This window comes from Colobus angolensis, unplaced genomic scaffold, assembly GCF_000951035.1.
Source record: "Colobus angolensis palliatus isolate OR3802 unplaced genomic scaffold, Cang.pa_1.0 Scaffold227, whole genome shotgun sequence".
Taxonomy (NCBI): Eukaryota; Metazoa; Chordata; class Mammalia; order Primates; family Cercopithecidae; genus Colobus; species Colobus angolensis.
The window spans coordinates 1,753,632-1,769,502 of record NW_012115455.1 but is presented as its reverse complement, the minus strand read 5'-3'; the positions used below and the strand labels follow the sequence as shown (position 1 = coordinate 1,769,502).

At 33.9% G+C, this 15,871-nt stretch overlaps 1 protein-coding gene across 1 annotated transcript in view; it reads right to left on the bottom strand.

Moving 5' to 3' along the window:
• Nucleotides 1–15,871, bottom strand: part of BRWD3 (bromodomain and WD repeat domain containing 3) — a 129,522-nt gene that overhangs the window by 47,505 nt on the left and 66,146 nt on the right. The window contains exons 9-16 of the mRNA XM_011944125.1: nt 11,683–11,783; nt 11,102–11,172; nt 9,937–10,037; nt 9,262–9,302; nt 5,763–5,867; nt 4,570–4,723; nt 1,415–1,549; nt 269–397 (exon numbers count right to left, since the gene is read on the bottom strand). Of these exons, the coding sequence (XP_011799515.1) occupies nt 269–397; nt 1,415–1,549; nt 4,570–4,723; nt 5,763–5,867; nt 9,262–9,302; nt 9,937–10,037; nt 11,102–11,172; nt 11,683–11,783 (837 nt within the window). The remainder of the gene's footprint in view (nt 1–268; nt 398–1,414; nt 1,550–4,569; nt 4,724–5,762; nt 5,868–9,261; nt 9,303–9,936; nt 10,038–11,101; nt 11,173–11,682; nt 11,784–15,871) is intronic.

Here is a 15,871-nt window from a genome sequence, read left to right as displayed (position 1 = left end):
TAGAGAATATGCTCAAAGCAAAAGGATTTCCTAAGGAATTTTTACGTCTTTATCACCCTGTAATTTATCTCAATCGTGATCTGCACAGCCAAACATAATGTTCTGGCAGTGCAGATCACAATTGAGAACCTTTACTAAGAAAGACAACTTCCTTTTATTTTATATCTACTAACACATAACAGCCCTTATTAACTGGAGGACTTTAAGTAAAATTCGTGAATGACACAATCCTAAATTACACTCTACAGCAAAATTAAAATATGCTAACCTTTTCATAGTATTTACTGCATCCAAAACCAAAAAGCAGCAAATGCCCATGAGAATCTGTGCAGGCAAAATGGTTTCCATCTGGTGAAAATTTACAATCAAACACCGCACCATGGCCTTGGCCTTCAATCTGAAATTCAGAGGAGTCTTAAGTCATCTTAAGAGTAATTTTCAAATAATAGATAGGTGATAACTTTTCCTTGCTAATACCATGGACTCTGTGATGCACAAACATTCCAAAGTACTCTCTGGCTTCTGTAGCCAGAACCCTACTGAAACAGTAAATCCCTGAAAGAAATTAGGGAGAGGCAAATTGCAATGGATGAAATCAATCATTGCTAGCAATGACATACCTCATGAAATACTAAATGAGTGACTGTAAAGATTAAAAAAGAACTAAATGTAACCAAAATGACAAAGGTACTATCTCAGCAAAGTCAAGATATTATCTTCACATCTTAAGTTATAATGCAATGAAGCCTTAAAATAACCATCCTAAAATTAAAGCACACAATCAATTTTACTAATAAAAGACAGAGGATCTGTCTTTGCTTTGGGTCTATATAAAGCGTATAAAAGTAAACTCAAAGGCCAACCAACAATTTAGAAATGTTTAGTCAGAATTATTCTTAAGAGAATATGAGTATTCCCATCACCATAGAAGGGTGTTCTGAGAGGAGAGATAGCTCACCAGATTTTTCCATGGCTTGTATGAGACATATCTTAAGAGCATCCATATCTCCAAGTCCATGTTTGCCAAACAACTTTCTGATTACTAAATCATATGAGGTTTACCAGGGGCAGACACAAGTATTACAGTCACTGTTATAATTCATAAATGAGAATTACATTTTAAACATCAATCTTTTTGTGATTTTGGTTAGGTGTTAACTCCAAAGCTCAATACATTTGAGTATCTGCAGTTTAGGGCTGGGGAACAGAATTTGGAAAATGCTAACACCTAAGAATAGTCATCTTGAAAGGCTCAACTGGCCTTATTCTCAGTTCTTGAGTTATTCTCTGAATTATTTAACCAACTTAAACACAAATGACAAGAGGTTCTTTTGTACTAGGTATACTTTAATTAACCAAGTTATTATATAAGAGAAGTTGGTTTTAATGTGAACTAGATACAGGTGTTTCTTACCATGTTAAAGTAATTCCGAATTTTGGTCCCCCGGTCAAGGTCCCAAATAAAAATGTTCCCATCATGACCTGCTGAAAGTATAATCCTTTGATCAAATGGATGGGCTTCCAGAACGAATACTTCGTCATCATGTCCCTATAATAAAAATCAGTATTAAAAATGAAAAGCAACACAAAATGTCTCATTCATTTGGTAAAAAGGTCTTCAGTGCTATCAGTCTGGTTCAAATGGATTTATGCAGAATAATTTAACAGCATTTACTACGTGGATACTACATGAACAATATAGCTCAGTGAGATTTCCTTATAAACTGCTGATTTTATCAAGTATTCAATAAACAAAAGATCCAGTAATGTTTTTAAAATATAGTCTAAACAATTACAGCTCATTAACCAAGGCTCTGAAGTGGAATTTAGGACTGGGCTATTTAAAAGGCCACAGAATATATGACAAACAAAATCTTTCAGTAACACCCAATTCTGACACAGTGATCAATACAATTCAGCACTCTATTCTCTATTACTGGTATTCAAATTGTATTTTAGTAGGCCTCATGATACATTCAAAGGATAAAGCACAGTGGTTCTGCTCTACATCTACTTTACATTTGGGAGTTCCATTTAAGATGTTATCTAGAAAATACATTTTCTGCTAAAAAGAAGTAAGTTTGAAAACCAATGCTTTATGTTATATGTTTATACAACAAATAACAAGTTTACATATGTTATATGTTTATATAACATATAACAAGTTTACATATGTTATATGTTTATATGCCTCGTAAAGGAAAAGTTTACAAACATCTGCTTTAAGATCATTGTTGATTTTCTTTGGACTTAACTCCTGACTACAGAGTATATGTTTAAGAACAGGCTCCAAGCCTTAGAAAAGCATAGAGAACATCCCGAAGCTGCACTTATCTTAGGAACACACTATCACATTATACATCAGGAGCATCTAAAAAATGATCATATCCTGCAAATCTCAAAAGTGCATTTTGTCCCAAATCATGCTATTAAAAAAAGTAGAATAATAGAGTATCCTACCGTATTATGATTATGGACAAAAATACAGCTTACTGAAAGAAAATATAACTTTAGACTGGCTCAAAACGTAGTGATAAGATTAGTAGGAAAAATCCCCTTATGATAAATACCATCACAACTCAACGTTTACCAAAATTCTTCCCAGTGACTACAGAAAAAGTTATTTCTTTGCTATAACAAAATCCCTTGCTAAAAGAATCAATTTGATATAGCTAATATTTTCTCAGGTTCATATCCAGGAAAAAATAAAGTTAGTTTGCTAAACTCTAATGATAACGACATGACTACTTCAATGTACATTAGGGGGAAAAAAAGAACTTTGAAGCTGGGGATTTTCCATTTTTTTGGGTCACATGCCTTAGGAGAGGACATAGTTAATAGATCATGGGGAACAAGATCTAGTCAAAATAAGTAATGTCTTAAAATTTATCAATTTATCATCTTAAAATGCCATATTTGTATTTGGTAAGCACACTTTCACTTCCACCACCCCCACACAAATCTAAATTATCATCCTGGCTCATCCCGGCTACTATCAGACTCCTATAATCTACCTGCAGTCACTCTCAACTCATTCCAATCTATTCCTTCTTCTGTGACCAGAATTAAAAGGTATTTTTCAAAAGTAAAACTCACATGTCATTCCTTTGCTTTAAACCCTTTAATGATTTTCTATTGGTCTTACAATAGATCCTACAAAATCCTAGTCTGGCCCCTGTCCACTTTTCCAACTGTATCTGGGGAGACTCTGTTTCTGCTCTCTGTGATATAGCTAAATTGGCTTTCTTTCAGCTCCTATCTACCTCAGGACCTTTGCACATGCCGTTCCCTCTTTCTAGAAACACACCCCAGCCTCCTCATATATTTGATTTACCAAATATTTACTGATACCCTACCATGTAGAAGCAGCAAATAAATAAGAAAACATAACAATAAAATATCAGATAGTGATGAACCTAGTAAAAGTAAAGCAAGGTGACATAATAAGACAAAAACAAGGAGGCTATCTTAGATTGTTTGATCAGGGAAGGCCTAATCAAGGAGTTGACACTTAAGGTGAGATTTGGGTAATTCTTACTTATCTTTCAAAACTTAACCCAAACTACAATACCTCAGGAAGTTTTCTCTAAGCCTCCCATTATCAAATTTGGTTACTCTGTTAGAAGTTTGCATTCTATCTCGCATTTTTCTTTCTTAGCACTTATCTGATTAAAAGTATTTCTCATAATAGGCTATAAGCTCTGGCATGACAGGACTCTGTCTAATTTACCATTTATATCTAACACCTAACCCACTTTTGGTACACAGCTGATGCTCAAACAGCATTTGCAAAATAGAAGAACTTTACATCCCTCTGATACATAAACACCACGATATACTACAAAGACAACAGAGTTGAGTCGGAAGAATAGGTTTCTAGTCTGAACCTTATCACTTACTAACGAGTGATCGCATGGCAAGCATTTGGCATTCTCTCCTTAAAATGCTTATGAATTGATAGTTGAAACAGACAAAATAAGGTTTTTAAATTAAACTTAATCTGAAGTCAACCAGTATTATGATAAACTGAAAAACATCAACACCACCCACGTGATTTCTGCTATTAATTCTTTCAAGTTTTTACATCACAAATACTGTAGCCTCTTACAATGACAAATATACACTTTCTGAAAGAGGAAAAAATACCTTTCTTTTCCTACTTCTTCCTCTTACCCCTATTCCTTGCATAAACTAATCACTAAAGGTAGACTATGTAGGATATCCTTATCAAAATAAGGTACGCTCTACCCCTATAACGGTAACAGCAAAAAAATGCCAATCCCTGGTAAAAACAAAATAACTTATATGTCTTCATTGTACACAATAACATAGTAGATGAGTAACTACTAGACTTAGAAAAGATCTTGAAAAGATTTCATACTTGCTTTTAGCAGGTATAGTGCATGTCATCCCTATTTTACAGCTATGTCAAAAGAGGCCTCTCAGAAAATCATTTTTCCAAGGGCTAGTATAGTATATCACAGAAAGGAAACTGGAACTTAAATCTCCTGTGTCTTAAAATAATGTGCTTTTTGACCATTTTAATTACTCTAAAAATAAAATACTTACAGATAATGTATGAAGAAGCTGTCCTGTGATAGAATTCCACACTTTCAAAAGAAAATTATTCACTGCAGTAATAACTGTGGTATCATAGCGATCCCAGGCCACCATAGTCACCTTAAGTTTAGTGATCTTGTCTTCTCCAGATGGCAAATTATTGCTAAACAAAACAATTTGCAGTATTCATATCTTATGAATTTTGGACAAAGGTGCATGTTAAGCAGCAAATTATGACATAATTTCTCCAGGAGTACACAACTGTTTAGATTAAAAAATCCTAAACTATACTGTTAAGTATTCATGAAAGAAAAAAGTAAATGTATCTGCATAGGGGAATACCCATTAGCTTAATTCAGGGAGAAAAAAAGACCCTAAAATGACAAAAATTTGGTAAATAGTTCCTTGAGAACCAAAAATTATGAAACTACTAAGAAATCTATAAACACCTTGAAAAATAAAATTCATACTTATGTTGGTTATCAGAAAATATGAAAACATAATGGTCAATTTCTTCTCTTCAATATGATTTTTTTTAAAAAACCCATAGGTCTTATAAAAAAGCAATAGAAAATTTAGTACCATTTTTTATGTGATTAAATATGACATTATCAATAGGTAGCTATGATGAAAAAGTTATTTTTATATTGCAGCTAATAGAAAGATAGTTGATTTCAGGGCCACACCCTAAAGAAGCTGTAGTGTCCCAAAGAGGTAATTACGTATCTTCCAATCAACAGTGAAGATGACAAAACTGAATGCTGATTAAGTGTAAATATATTACTGAGTAGGAATGCTAACAATATAAAATATTATAAAAGTATCCTTAGAAAATTAAAGAAAAAGTTAAACATATGATGACATTTAACAGGGACAACTCTCAAGGTAGAAAGTAATATAGATATATTTTTTAATGACCTATAAAAATCTAAGGCAGAGAATAGCTCTGTAGGCATCAGTAGAACACAGAGATCTCTGAGTCACAACAGACCAGAATATCAAATGAATCAGCAATATTCCTGACATCCAGTCTGTCAATCAACAGTAAAGATGATTTGCTTAGAGGCTGTACAGATGCAAACTTCATGTCTACAATTAACTTCAAACTATTTACTAATGTAAAAAGATATTTTATATTCATTATTAAACTCAATGTAAAATATATCATGAGAACCACATAAACATGTAACATATATTCTTACCCAGTCATTTTAGTAGCCATGTCGAGCACTATACTCTTCCATTCTTGTTGCTGATACTGCCAAATTCTTGCCGTTCCATCTCGACTTCCACTAACAAATCTTAAACTAGACAGAGTTAAAATAATTTTATTAATTTTCTCAAAATGTAAATCACTTTTTTTGATAATATAAGTAACACATTAACCCTCACACACTACTGAGGGGAATGTAAAATGATACAGTCACTTTGGAAAACAGCTTGGCAGTTCCTCAAAATGTTAAACATAGTCATCATATGACCCGGAAATTCTACTCCCAGGTATGTATCCAAGAGTAATGAAAACATAAGTCCACATAAAAATGTGTACATGAATATTCATGGCAGCATTATTCATAATAAGCCAAAAAGTGGAAACAACCCAAATGTTCATCAATGGGATAAACGGATAAACAAAATGTAGTGTATTTATACAATGAAATATTATTCAGCAAAAAAAAAAAAGAAAGAAAGAATGATAGACACAGTAACATAGATGAATCTTGAATAGGCAAACCTATAAAGACAAAAAGTAGATTAATGGTTACCCAGAGCTGGGAGTGAAGGGATAGGAGAACTGGAGGTTGACAGCTAAAGGGTATGAGCTTCTTTCAGGGCCAATGAAAATGTTCTAAAATTGACTGTGGTGATGGTTGCACAACCTTATGAATATACTAAAAACCAATGAATTTTATGTTTTTTAAATTATATTTCAATAAAGATGTCATTTAAAAAGAATACATATTCACTCATACTTCTGTCACTGTCAACACTTTGGTTTCTATTTTCAGAATTTATAAAATACAGACATATACACTTCAATAGTTTCTACCACAAAAAATTGAACTGAAATATATGTTTTTCCCTAGCTTAACTGTATTTTGTTGATCTATTTCTATGTTTCCAAGTACAAAACTATCACTTTTAATAAGTGTTCAACTATATGAATGTACCAAAATTTAATTAATCCTTTAATGATCAACTGTTGTTTCCAATCTTCACCATTATAAATAATGCTGTGATGAACATCTCTATATAATCTTTGTACAACCTCATACATATATTTGCTGAGTCAGAGTAGGTGTATTTTTAAAGCTTTTGATACATACTGCCAAATTGTTTCCCTGAAAAGTTTTTTTAATAATTTACAATCTCATCACAAGTTGTAGAAGTGTCCATTTTCCCAAAACCCTTGGCAATATTGGGATTATCATTTTTCATTATCTTGTCATTCTGAAAGAAAAAAAAGTGACTGTTATTTTAATTTATATTTCTTTGATTATTAGTAAAATTGGACATCTCCTCATGTGTTTATTGGTCACATGAATAATTAAGACCACAATAATGTAATTTTTCCTTTATGGAAAAAGGGAGTTAAAAATTTAGGTTCTTCTAGCATGAAAGAATAGTAGCTATACTAATGTTCAAGCATCTAACTCAGTATAATGCAGTCAAATCAACCTTAAAATTTATTTGGTGGTTTTTTCATTCCTAATATAGACATCACTCTTTGTAGACCATCATTATTTACTCTCAAATTTGACAAAAATGAACTACTCCATCAGTGTAATTATTTGCGGTCAAAGGTTATTTAAAAATAGAACATGATCATCCTATAAAGTCCTTATAGGCCGGGCGCGGTGGCTCACACCTGTAATCCCAGCACTTTGCGGGGCCGAGGCGGGCGGATCACAAGGTCAGGAGATCAAGACCATCCTGGCTAACATGGTGAAACCCCGTCTCTACTAAAAATACAAAAAAATTAGCCAGGCACGGTGGCATGGTCCTGTAGTCCCAGCTACTCGGGAGGCTGAGGCAGGAGAATGGCGTGAACCCAGGAGACGGAGCTTGTAGTGAGCCAAGATTGTGCCACTGCACTCCAGCCTGGGTGACAGAGCGAGACTCTAGCGAGAAAAAAAAAAAAAAAAAAAAAAAAAAAACTCCTTATAGACATACAAGTTGAGCTAGTCAAATACAAAATTCTAAAATATGAAAGTGTTTGAGTGTCAACATGATGCCAGAAGTCAAAAAGTCCACACCTGGCCTCTTGTGATGGGTCACCAATAGTCAAAACTTTGTTTCATGCACAAAATTATTTAAAATATTGTATAAAATTACTTTCAGGCTACGTGTGTAAGGTATACATGAAACATAAATGAATTGTGTTTAGACTTGGGTTCCATCTCCCAGAATCTCATTATAATATGCAAATATTCCAAAATCTGAAAAAATATCCACTTCTGGTACCAAGTATTTTGGATATGAAATAACCCGTATTGGAAACAAATTAATGCTAGGTGCTTAAAATTTTAAATCTATTATGCTAGGTAAACTTTTAGGCTAGAGTCTTTTTGGCTGTCATCTTTTTGGGATTAGACACTTTGGAGAGTGCAAGGATATCTGCATATAATTTCTAACTTTAGGGATATAGGGATAATGAGTGATACAGATATTCAGAGAAAGTCAAGACAATTAAACGCTGGAACATTCAGGAAAGGTTTCAGGTAGGGCATGAACCGTAAAAGGAAGATAAGACCTAGTTAAGAAGAGGGGGAAAAAAAGAAAGGAGAGGGACATGAGAGGAAAGGAGAAAGACAGAAAGTAGGAGAGAAAGAGAAAGAGGTTAGGGGAAGGTAGGAAATGGCATTTCTTGGTAGAGATGATGTGAGGAAAAGTATAAGCAATGGAATGGATGAGATGTGAACAGGAGCAGGGTATACCAATTAGGCCGGATTTAAGGATTCATATGGAGAACAGTAGAAAAGAATGTAGATCTAGGTCATGTGGTAAAGAGCTCTGAATGCCAGGCTAAGACATTTGAATTCTATTCCATAGACAGAGAAGAGGAAACACTAAAAATTTCTGTAAAGAACAATGTTGGCCGGTCACGGTGGCTCATGCCAGCACTTTGGGAGGCCGAGGCGGGCAGATGACAAGGTCAGGAAATCAAGACCATCCTGGCTAATACGGTGAAACCCCGTCTCTACTAAAAATACAAAAAATTAGTGAGGTGTGGTGGCATGCACCTGTAATCCCAGCTATTCGGGAGACTGAGGCAGGAGAATCACCTGAACCCAGGAGATGGAGGTTGCAGTGAGCCGAGATTACACCACTGCACTCCAGCCTAGGTGACAGAGCGAGACTCCGTCTCAAAAAAAAAAAAAAGGAACGAGGTTACACTGGCAGAGATGGACAGGTCACAGGTCAGATAATGTAATGCTTGAATAACGTGGGTGCTAAAAGAAATAGAGCAAAATAAACAAAAAAGAAAGCACTCAGAAAGGAAGACCTGATAGGTTATGGTTACTACTTGGATGAGATTGTGGAAGTGATGGCTAAGGATGTCATCAAAGACAAACAAGGGCTTTGAACCTAAATAACTGGACAGAAAAAAGGTTTCTATCATAGAGGTAGCTGCATCTGAGGGAATGGTAGTAACATATATCAAACATCTGTTTACACAAAAATGTATTACATAATTACCTGTCTCCATTGTTACAGAATTGAACAGCAACAACTTTATCCTAAGACATAAAACAGATTTTTGGTTAAAATGGACTTATTTGTAAAATGAATTAAGTGCTCTTTCTCTCAAATTCATAGGCAAAAACATCATGAAGTAGATTTTTTTTTTTTTTAATTTCAATGAGGCCCAAAACAATGTACTAACTAATGAGGACTACTTATTGGCAGTAAGAGGAAACAAACCAGACATAGGGAAACCTTATAAACCATATCTCAAGAGACAAATACTTCTGAATAGATATTAGTTTATTATATTCTCCATAATAAGACAGCACACTAATGTAAGATAACACCTTAAAATAGTTAATTTAATAGTAGTTGCATTAGATTTTCCACGTAATTTTATTAATTTTTGAAAATAATCATTTCCTGTTTCCCACATCATTTATCTAATTATTTTCCAATGGAATCATCTGACAGTCTATAAGTACCATAGTTTAGAGACTGCTATTTAAAGCTTTTAGAATAATTAACCCATACTTTTACTAGTATGTATAGTACTGATGACAAGAGTAAAGTGTAAGCCAAAATTTGTGATTTGTATATATTACTATGGTACACATCAGAAAAGAAATGAAATAAACTTTCCAAGGATATTCAAAAATAAAGCAACTGTTTCTGATTTTCTCTTACCGTATGTGACTCTAATTCAGCAATTTTCTCAGGAACCTCAGAACCCAAATAATATATTCTAATCACATGGTCAGTACTACCAGTTGTAATGAACATACCGCCTAGAAGATTAAAAACAAAACAAAACATAGTACCAAGGAACCCTAAAAACCCTCTCATTACTTCCTTAGTTGTATGCTACACCTTGCATTAGTAAAAAGGCTTCAAGAAACACAAGGTTGTCTTCTAATTATTGGAGACATACTAGTGATTCAGAGAAAATGTAAAACTGTATCATTCATCCAACAAAATCTACAAACTATATATACATTGAATACAGGCCTATGATCATAAACATTAAAGAAGACATCCTTGAGGAATTCATTTCTTTATTTAGAAATGTAACGTTCCAAAATTATTTATGAGACAACTTATCTACAATTCTCTTTACCGTGGCCATAGTGGTTGAGTGTAAAAAGTCAACTGCTTTTGGGATGATGAAAAAGTTCTAGAGATGGATGGTGTAACAGATGCAGAACAATGTGAATATACTTAAAGTTACAAACTGTACACTTAAAAATGGCTAAAATGATAAAATTTTAAGTTCTGAATATTTCACCACAATCAGAAAAAGGAGAAAAAAAAAGGTTAACTAATGTAGGATTCTTAGCAGTAGAAAAAGCACCGTAAAAGTGTTTTCAATATGGAGCAACAGTACATTTTTTTTGTAACCCAGGGCAGAATTTTTGTGTTGATTGTGGGGGAAGTAAATTTTTTTGTTAGTGGATATTTAGAGTAGGGGGTCTGTTTTTACCAAGCAAAATCACCATCATATAAAAATGTACTAAATTATGAATAAGGGAAAAAAAAAAAAATCAACCTTACACATTACTTAGAGTCCAAAAGAGTTTATCTATCATAACACATGGTTCACATTTTTGATATCCTTCAATTAACACTCAAATGTGTATCTTTTTTATGAATAAGGGAAAAAAAAAAAAATCAACCTTACACATTACTTAGAGTCCAAAAGAGTTTATCTATCATAACACATGGTTCACATTTTTGATATCCTTCAATTAACACTCAAATGTGTATCTTTTTTATTCATAAATCACATAATCTGTTTTTACAACTGGATCGTTTAATATTCCAGATGCTCAAAACATGCTAGTTTTATACATACCAGAACTGAAAGATGAACAAGATATCTGGACTCCAGGTCTGGATCTCTCAGTAAATTTCACTGGGCGATCTCTAAAGAGAAAAATAAGGTGTTTTTATGTTTCATCATGTTTAGCTAATGGGCCAGAATGTTAGCACACTACTGGATACTGATCGATTTAGCATCAATATTACAGAAAAAACAAAAGGAATGTGGTCAATAAGTACTATTCCCATCAATTAGGTTAAAAATGCATTTAACCTTGCAAACATCCTTTATGATATCAGTATTACCACTACAGTTTTATTAACCATATTACTTACTACTACCATTATGAGATATCTTCTTACCAAAGTAAGAAATGAAACAAATAAAATTCTACCAGAATTTTCTATATAAATTGTCTCTTCAACATTAATATCAAAAAAATTTATCCTAAACTCTCTTAACCTATTGAAGTAGGTATGGATATGTATACACAAATACAAATACACATATATAAATATATATACATATATCTATTTAAATACATGGACTATTAAGAATCAAGGCAATAGATAAAAATTAACATGCTTAATTTTTCACAAAATTTCTAAACTTACCTAAACTTCATTGTTTTGACATGCCATTGCCAGAAACAGATTGTTCCATCAGCACCAGTAGAAGTGAGGTATCTGTTTGTGCCTTTAGTTGATGGACAAAACTTAAAAAAACAAAAAAAAAATATGATTCAAATAAAAAGTTTTCATGTTCAGCCTAACATCAAACACAGAGTATTTTTAAATTGTAATCATTTAGCAAATATAATTTCAATAAATTCAGTTAAAATTTTTTGTTTCAAGGGACTATTTTACTTTCCTAGATTAATAAATACCTTATAAAATTTAAAAATATCATAAAAAACTATAGAAAAAGTAACTGAACTTAGGATAAAATGTTTTAGTTATAAAAAAATTACTTTTAAATTATTTAACATTACACTTTAAGATTTTTTAATCACTTTCGGTGGAGAATAAACTCACAAGCGCATTACTACTTAAAACATTACAAATGTGCTATATATACACTTACAGAAACAACTGTGGAATTTTTATACTTCAGATGGACAGACGATTAGAAGTAAATCTAAAAACACTTGGGAAGTTAATATCCAAGTATTTGCTTTTATTATTTTTTCACTTTAAAATCCAGTTTCATTCAATGAAGTATATAATTTTGTCCTTTTTAGATATAAGCCATTTGTTTCCATAAATAATGTAAAATAGGTCAAATCATTATTTATATCATATCATTGTGGAAAAATGGAGATCAAGTTAAAAAAAAACTTAAGTTGTCAATATAGAGGACTACTAATATGTCAGAAGGATCAAGGCCTTTATCATGTGGGCTTCTCAGGCTCTTACTCTCAGTATTTTACATATCCTCAGAAAAGAATCACAGAAAAGGAAAAAGAACAACTGAGCTCCTGATGTCTGGGACACAGGAAAAAGCTGAAAATTGGACAAGAGTTTCCTACATGTCAGTGAGTTTTTAAAATCCCAAATGAAGATAATTAAACATTTCCACTGAGATGATGACTAAGGATTAAGATGTATAGGGTTTGGATACATTTTGAATGCAAATCAAAAGAAAATTATCATTATAGATATTAGAAGTAATTTACTTATTAGCTTCTTTGTATGGAAGCACAGAACTTCTAAAGACAACAGAGATGAATTCAAACAAAAATTACTCATTAATATTATCCATTAATAACTGATGTACAGTAAAGAAACCAGGACTCATGCCTATATAGTCCTCTGTTGGTATCATTGAGACATTGCTTCCAGGACCTCCCATGGATACTAAAATCAGCAGATGCTCAAGTCTCTGATATAAAATGGTATGGTATTTGCAGATAACATATGTACATCCTCCTGTATACTTCAAATCATCTCTAGATTCCTGATAATACTTAATACAATATAAATGTTGTAGTGATTTGTTGTTATATTATTTAAGGGATAATGGCAAGAAAAAAATCTGTACATGTTCAGTAGGAAGATTAATAATTTTCAAATGACTTTTGTTCCTCAGCTGGTTGAAGCCACAGATGCAAAATCTACAGATACAAAGGGTTAACTATATTTTCATTTCTGAGATTGAGAAATTTGCATTAAAAAGCTTAATCTGGCTGGGCACAGTGGCTCACACCTGTAATCTCAGCACTTTGGGAGGCCGAAGCAGGCAGATCACCTGAGGTCTGGAGTTTGAGACCAGACTGGCTGATACGGCAAAACCCCGTCTCTATTAAAAATAAAAAATTTGTTTGAGTTCTTTGTAGGTTCTGGATATTAGCCCTTTGTCAGATGAGTAGATTGCAAAAATTTTCTCCCATTCTGTAGGTTGCCTGTTCACTCTGATGGTAGTTTCTTTTGCTGTGCAGAAGCTCTTTAGTTTAATTAGATCCCATTTGTCAATTTCGGCTTTTGTTGCCGTTGCTTTTGGTGTTTTAGACATGAAGTCCCTGCCCATGCCTACGGCATTTATGCAGCCAACAGACATATGAAAAAATGCTCATCATCACTAGCCATCAGAGGAATGCAAATCAAAACCACAATGAGAGACCATCTCACACCAGTTAGAATGACAATCATTAAAAAGTCAGGAAACAACAGGTGCTGGAGAGGATGTGAAGAAATAGGAACACTTTTACACTGTTGGTGGGACTGGAAACTAGTTCAACCATTGTGGAAGAGAGTGTGACAATTCCTCAAGGATCTAGAACTAGAAATATCATTTGACCCAGCCATCCCATTACTGGGTATGTATCCAAAGGATTGTAAATCATGCTGCTATAAAGACACATGCACACATATGTTTACTGCGGCACTATTCAAAATAGCAAAGACTTGGAACGAACCCAAATGTTCAACAATGACAGACTGGATTAAGAAAATGTGGCACATATACACCATGGAATACTATGCAGCCATAAAACAAAGATGAGTTCATGTCCTTTGCAGGGACATGGATGCAGCTGGAAACCATCATTCTCAGCAAACTATCGCAAGAACAAAAAACCAAACACTGCATGTTCTCACTCATAGGTGGGAATTGAACAATGAGAACACTTGGACACAGGAAAGGGAACATCACACACTGGGGTCTGTTGTGGGGTGGGGGGATGGGGGAGGGATAGCATTAGGAGATATACATAACGTAAATGACGAGTTAATGGGTGCAGCACACCAACATGTCACATGTATATATATGTAACAAACCTGCACCCTGTGCACATGTACCCTAGAACATAAAGTATAATAAAAAATAAAATAAAATAATTAGCTGGACATGGTGGCACATGCTTGTAATCCCAGCTACTCAGGAGGCTGAGGCATGAGAATCGCTTGAAACCAGAAGGCAGAGGTTGCAGTGAGCCGAGATCATACCACCGCACTCCAGCCTGGGCCACACAGCAAGACTCTGTCTCAACAACAACAAAAGCTTACTCTAAAATCTACAGCAGTAATCCACAAATACAGCCAACACACCAAATTTAGCTTGCTGCCTGTTTCTGTAAATATAATGTTATTGGAACACAGTCACCTTACACTGTCTACGGCTGCTTTTGCACTATGGGAACAGAGCCGAGCAGTTGTGACAGAGACTGTATGACATGCAAAGCCTAAATATTTACTATCTGGCCTATATATTTGCTGATCTTAGATTTGCAAGAATTAGACAATTAAATATGAAATAGTATAATTTTATAAAGTGAAGAAACATCGAAACCTTTATCTCCATTGCATTAAAATTGCTTCATCAATCACAAAGGGGGATCTGGCCCATTAATGTGCCTTAATAGAATTGTTTTAAATGAGAAATCATGTTATGAATTGTTTAATATAACATTTATTTTTGTATTCCTGACAAATTAATACATACCTACTGTAGAAAATTTAGGAAATGTGGAAAAACAGAAAAAAAAGTAACATGTAATTCTGCCATTCAGTGGTAACCACTATTAGCATCATACCATTCTAACTAAATTTTGTTAAAAAAATACAAAACGTGGGAGAATAATATATCACTGATGTTAATAAAGACAGTCAATACACAAATAATAAAGAACATATAAAGAATACCAAAAGATGACTATTACTACAGAGAAAAATGAAACAGAAGGGAAGATACAGAGTTGCTGTGCACACAGTGGAGGGGGCTGGGGGGCGGTGGTTTACAATTTTAATCAGAGCAATAAGGTGGTCAGGTCTCCCTGAGAAGGTGACATGTGCACAAAGCACATAGAAACTGAGAAAACAAACTATGTGAATATCCAGGGAAGACTACTCCAGAGACAGGAAACAGTAAGAGCCAAGGCAGCCATGTACACCTAGAACGTTCAAGAAAAGCAAAGTGGCCAGCAGTTAAGCAGAGTGAAAAAGGCAAACATGCAGTAGATGAGACTGAAGAGCACCAAGGAGGCTGAGAATACAGAGCATTGTGGAGACTTCAGTTTTAAGTCTGAGATTGGAAGCTACTGATGGTCCTGAGCACCAGTGACATGATTTAACTGCCATTTTAAAATAACTTTGTCTGTTAAACTGAGAGATTAAACTGGGGCAGGGGAAAGGGAATGGAAGATGCAGGCAGATCGGTTAAAAGTCTATTTCAATAATCTAGACTACAGATGACAGTGCCTTAAAACAGGATAGCAATAATAGAGGTCATGAGAATTTGCCAGATTCTAGACACAGTTTGATAGTAGAACCAACATGATTTGCTGACAAGTTAGATACAAAGTATAAG